Source organism: Austrofundulus limnaeus, unplaced genomic scaffold (assembly GCF_001266775.1).
Source record: "Austrofundulus limnaeus strain Quisiro unplaced genomic scaffold, Austrofundulus_limnaeus-1.0 Scaffold52, whole genome shotgun sequence".
In the NCBI taxonomy this organism is placed as follows: Eukaryota; Metazoa; Chordata; class Actinopteri; order Cyprinodontiformes; family Rivulidae; genus Austrofundulus; species Austrofundulus limnaeus.
Genome location: NW_013952454.1, coordinates 2,322,055 through 2,328,271, shown reverse-complemented (window position 1 = coordinate 2,328,271; position 6,217 = coordinate 2,322,055). Strand labels below are relative to the sequence as shown.

General features: G+C 36.8%; 1 protein-coding gene across 3 annotated transcripts in view; it reads right to left on the bottom strand.

Annotated features, from left to right (window-relative positions):
* nbeal2 (neurobeachin-like 2) overlaps positions 1-6,217 on the bottom strand; it is a 75,703-nt gene that overhangs the window by 50,087 nt on the left and 19,399 nt on the right. For all 3 annotated transcript variants that reach the window (XM_014008793.1, XM_014008794.1, XM_014008795.1), the window contains 4 exons: positions 5,258-5,370; positions 4,927-5,009; positions 1,456-1,541; positions 1,071-1,374 (listed from right to left, as the gene is read on the bottom strand). In XM_014008793.1, coding sequence (XP_013864247.1) covers positions 1,071-1,374; positions 1,456-1,541; positions 4,927-5,009; positions 5,258-5,370 — 586 coding nt within the window. The remainder of the gene's footprint in view (positions 1-1,070; positions 1,375-1,455; positions 1,542-4,926; positions 5,010-5,257; positions 5,371-6,217) is intronic.

Here is a 6,217-nt window from a genome sequence, read left to right as displayed (position 1 = left end):
ACATTCGTCGATCTGTGATTGGTTGTAAACTGTCACATGGTGTTAACATAATGTTATATTACTGGCTGTTTCTGCTGACGAAGCCAGCCACAAGCCGACAGATTTTCCTGATTGAGTTCTGTTTGTTTGTCGCTCAGAATTAAATTATTGACGACCGTACACGCAGACTTTCTGTGCATTTATTTCCAACGTGTTTCTGCATTATTGGTAAATCATTTCCACGACAGAATTTGGCGTTGTCAGTTGCTATAATCTTAAGGGACTAGAATATTTTGTAAAACCTAAAATTCGAACAAATTTAAAGGGCAGATATAGTTCAGTCAAAGGAATAAGATTATGGAATAATCTGGATTATGAATGTAAAAATTCTGGCTCAATTAGTTTGTTAAAGAGAACGATAAAAGTTTAATTGTTAAAGAAATATGAAATTGTATCGTTTGTATTTGTAAGAGTTACTGTTTGAGGAGTTGAATTTTTTTGTTTTTTGGGGGGGGCATGCTCTAAAACCTGCATGTTATTTTTAGCAATTATGCTTAAACATACATATATGACATCGTAATTTTTTTAAATCAGTTTAAAAATACCTAAAGACAACAAGAGAGGTGCATCTGCCTACTTAAACAGTTAATTTCTATTGTGTTCAAGCAAATTATGTAATTTTATTAGGGAGGTTATTTTGATTGATCACATTATTGTGGGGGTCATAACCCCCCTGCAAATTACGCCTATGATCAGGCTGTTAGCATAATCTAACCAACATGTTTCACTTGTTGTATTATTTATTCCGTATTTGCAAACAAAGCTGAAAACTGCTAAAGCTAGCCTCTTCAGTTGTGATAAAATGTAATCATTAGATGTGGATCTACAGCTTCTGCAGTCAACTTAATTCAAGATGGCTGCCAGAGCCAATCAAGCTTAATCAACCCCAATATGGTTGAAACTCAGTCACATGGAGCTAATATGGTAGTAGCTGAGAGTCATTCCTTGGGTTTGTGCAGAACATCTCAGATCAGGTTTGACCTGTATTATTTAATCGTAACGTCGGCCGGGACGGGCAGCAGGATTCTTACTCAGCATTTGGCTCTGGAGTGAGACCAGACTGCCCTCCCAGCTCAGCCGGTCCTCCTGGTCGCTGCCCAGCGGACGGTTCCAGTTGAGGAGCAGGAAGTAGCTCTCCAGGATGGTCCTGATCTCCACCTGCCGCTCGGCGGGGCTGCTGGAGTGCAGGAGGTGGATCATCGCCGTCAGGCAGCGCAGAGTCAGCCGGGGCAAACGGGTGCTTTTGGGATCGGGGGAGGTCCGGCAGCACCACCCGCGCAGGACGGAGAACAGGTCCTCGACGGACTGAGGACTGATGGAGAGAAGACCGTTTTTCTGAAAAAAGAAAAAAAAAACTGTTAACACGCACCTGTAGTCGTACGGTTCCAGGTGAGCTGAACAGAAACAGCTGCAGACCTTCCCTCCGCTGATCACCGCCCCCTGGAGGTGGACCAGCCGGAGCGTGAGCAGCTCCGGGATCTTCTCGCTCTCCTGGAGACTGTCTGTGTCAGAGGAGCAGAGCCCAGTTAACCTCCAACAGAAAACCAGCAGAGACTTTAGCACAGGTCAAACAAAGCATGTCATTTCTGTTTGTGTAGGTGTTTCAACAGTTACATTAATAATCAACTCGCGTCTTCTTGCACTTTCAGAAAATGAAGTCACCTGACATTCAGAGACATGTTGGCTCTTTGATTACTGAATTTCTTCTGATAAACCAGGGGTGTCAAACTCAGTTACACCAGGGAGCCAATTCAAGGTCCGAGCTAACAGCTAACAGCTAATTTCTGTAAATATTTACTGAAATATTGTTTTCTAACAAATTATTCTTAAAGAAATATAAATGACTTTTCAAAATAGGTTTCATGTAGCATTTGGACATACATTATGGATAAAGAAAAAAGGTTAAATTTAGAAAGACTCATCATCAGCTTTCATTTCTAATACCCTTACTCTCTATCAACTAATTTTTCCTTTTTTTAAAGACACATTTCATCAAAAACTAGAAAATTGTGAAAAAAAAGACAACCTTTACTAAAAATCCAATTATTTGGCTTTAAAATAAGAAAATAATGCAGAGAAAGATAATTAAGTAAATTCTCTGTTGCTCTTTTCACACCAAAATCAAAGATTACTGAAAAGTTCCAACTTGATTTCCTTGGCTTAACGTAGTGGCCAAATGTCAGAAGAAAAGCTACCTGAATACAAATAAATAAATAAATAAATAAATAAATAAATAAATAAATAAATCACTTAAAATATTGCCTTTGGGGCTGGATAAAATGATAAACTGTCCAACTTTTAAATCAGTTAGATCAAACATTTGGCAAAATCTAAAAATATACAGGAATCATTTCTGTTATTTAACAGATACCACCTCTACTTCACGGTTCACTAGTCTCTAGAAAATATTTTTATTATCTTGAATCAGTCTTTATAACTGTTGACATCCTGAAACGTATTTTCTTTAACTGTAATAATGCCAGCTGAAAAAAAAAAACTAAAGAATTTGCATTTCCTATGAAAATGCAGAGTCATAAGAGTTTTAATGCTGGAAGATTTTTGCTGAATACTTAAAGTGCCTGTGACTTCAAACTTTTTGTAATACATATGAATGCATTTTTAGAAAGAGGACATTGATAAAATATTGCAAATAAAATTTCATGTCACTGAGATGAACAGTTGTTGAGATATTTGCCTGTGAAGTAACAGGAAGTGATGTCAAAGGGGAATGTCTGCATTGTGAACAGAGCATTGCTAACAGCCAACAACACAGACTGTAGAGAAGAATCTGATGTTTCTTAAGATCATTTTGAGTCACTATCAGAGAGATGAAGTGTCAGAGTTCAAATAATATTGTTTCAATAAACAAAGACCAGAGAGTTTTCTTTGTTAAAGAGTTCCCCTTTGATGTCACTTCCTGTTTCACTTTGGCTGAGCCAAGTTCAAAAGAAAATATGCCAGTTATGTGACAAAATGGGTTAAATCGTGTGTATTATTCCAAYTTTCTTAAATGTAAAGATGTTTTCTTTGACTTTTTGTATTTGAAAAATATGCCTGTCACAGGCACTTTAAAACAGCTGAAACGGGCTTAAAATAGCTTTAAAAAGTAGCTGAAATAGAGTTAAAATAAAACACAAAGAAACAGAAAGAGAATGTTTATTCAATTTAAGAAGCTGAATTTATCACAAATGGATATTTAGCAGAAAAAAGCTCAAATTGGCTACAAACAAAGACAACAGCTGAAATGAGAAGAAATCGACTGATAAAAAACAAAAAGCTTAAAATAACAGAAAGAAGAACAAAAAGTTTAAATTAGCAGAAAAACAGCAGAAAATATGACGACAATGGAAGCTAAAAAAGTAGAAAAGAGTTAAAATTGCCAAAATAGAAGTCTGAAATTAGCACAAAGAAGTAAAAAAAAAAAAAACAGAACCAGATTAAAAAGGTAAAAAGTACATCAAATATTTATGGACATTTTGAAGGGTTGAAATTGCTAAGTATCTCTAAAACGTATAAATTGCTGAAATATCAGCAGTAGTAGCCGGAATGACCTAAAGTACCTGAACTTTTTGATATGTTAATTAATGAAATGGCACAAAAAATCGCAGAACAAGATACGTGTTGAAAAACCTGCAGAAGAAACGATGATCTCAATGTATGAATGGTTTTTAAGTTTTCACATTATAAAAACCAAAACCAAAGACCAGGATTTCAACAGAGACTAATGGGTTGAAATTTTGAAATTACCTCAAGCTAAATGAAGAATGCAGGAAAATAAATTTTGCATAAACTAATAATCAGAAAGAAAAACAGATGGAAAACCTCAAAACAAAAGCTTTAAACAATACAGCAGCTTTGACCTGMAAACGTGTTTTTCTTACAAAGTTCCCTTGTTCTGCCTGATGTTCAAAGAGAAAAGCCTCACTAATTGGTTGCGTAAGCGGTGCTTAACATTTCCAATTAAAGCTCATTATTACAGAATAATCCTCTTAAAAATCGGAGCATACTTGAACTTACCCAAACTGAGATTTCCCACATGACTTATAGGGGTTCAGTAATTAGAAACAAAGAGATGGAGACCTGATAATCAGACAGAATAACTGAGTTTTTACTCATCAGACTGAACCAGAAGCTTTATGGAAAACTTATTTGTGCAGGTGATCATGTAAGTGCATGTAGTCGTTTGTCTGTTGGCAAAATATCTCATGAACCACTGGACGTATTTTAATAAAACTCTCAGAAAGTAATCTTTGGGTGCACAAGTACAACTGATTAACTTTTGGAGTCAAACCAAATGAAGATGGCCGCCACAGCTAATCAACATAAGCAAAAACAAAAATGGCCGTAACTTAGTTACTGCTAAAAGTATTGAGCTAAACTTTGGTGTGGTAGTACCTGAGATTCATCCCCATCACATATTCTAGCATAGCAAGATCACACAAGATCTTTATTTAAAACTTTGGCAACAACCGCTGAAGTTAATGTCGACTGTCTGTTAGCAAAATATCTCATGAACCACTGGATGAATTTGAGTGAAACTCTCAGAAACTAATCACTCGATGTAAGTCTAAAGCTGAATAAGTTTTGGAATTAATGAAATTTAAAATGGTTGCTATAGATAACCAAAATTAGAAAACATGAAAATGGCTAGAAGTCAGCAAATTTTACAAATATTGGCGTAAATTTTGGTTTGGTGGTAGATGAGGATCTTCTACATAAGTATACTTTGAGTAACAACAGATTTTTTTGTTGTTTTTGTTTTAAACTTGCAATGTGAATTCTATCAATGAATGCTGCTTTCATTAATAAAAAGAAACAGTTTGGGAAGTCGCCTGAATGTTTTGACGGTTTGGATATTGAAGAAGCAGCTGAAAGGGAGCGCCTCACCATGAAACAGAGCAGGCAACTCTTCTGGCAAGGCCAGCGGGGAGAATTTRTACTTGTTCCTCTCCATCAGGCTCACCTCCTCCCTGTGAAACACAAAAGCCTTGAGTCACCACACTCCCATTAGTCACCAACAACACCGCCTCGAACGCCGGTTTGTTTCCGAGGCGTTTGAGCCACGAGACGAGGTGTTGCACGTTACGGGAGGTTGGGCGAGGCATGAAAATCCCAACGTAATCTGGCAGCCTTTGTGAGTGGAATCCACCTCCCACACACACACACACACACACACACACACACACACACTCACACACACACACACTCACACACTCACCCCGCCAGACGTCTCCTCCATGTCTGATAAGGGTCAAAGAGGCTCTCACAGAGCACAAGTCCGTACTGCACGACCTGCTGCAGGGACGACTGCTGCCCTCCGTCCTTCTTTAGCTGAACAAAGACAAAGGTTTAAGCGCGCAATCATCCTCACATAAGGCCTGCTGTAACATTCTGTCAACACACAACACCTCCTGCTGCATTCAACAGAAAAGATCAATCACACACCCAGCTTTCTTTCAGACCCAAACTAGATCTTCAGGGTGAGGACGTCATGCTCTCCTTATTGTTTAACTCATGGATTTAACACTCTAAAGGCCCTGTCAGTTTATGCAGACTTATGAAAATCTTATGATTAAATTACTCATAAAGGTTGTACAGTATGTTCGAACTAATCTTTAATATTACAGTATGTATGCATCCTACATATAAGCTTTTTTAATGATATAAAAAAGTCAGAATTTTAAACGACATTTCCATTTTCTGCTCCTGAGACAAACTATGTGTGTCGCTGTTTATGAAGTCTGTAGTTACTTTTGTGTCAGTGTTTGTTTAATAACCTTCCATCCACATTATGTGATCTGTCAATGCAGCCATGACCTGCAACGCCATCCAGCCTCAGTTTATCAAATACACCCACAGAGTTAAATAACACCAATAACACAATATAACGACTGCTTATTCATGTAGGAGTTCTCATAAAATTACAACTTTTTTCTCGTAATATTATGAATTTATTCTCGTAATTTACATATCTTTAGTGTTCAGTGTTGTATAAAGTACCACAAAGTGATCCTTGAGTAAAAGTACAAGTATCTTACCAAAAAATTACTTAGGTAAAAATTAAAGTTTCCTTTAACTTATTACTTGAGTAAAAGTACAAGTATCTTACCAAAAAATTACTTAGGTAAAAATTAAAGTTTCCTTTAACTTATTACTTGAGTAAAAGTCTTAAAGTATC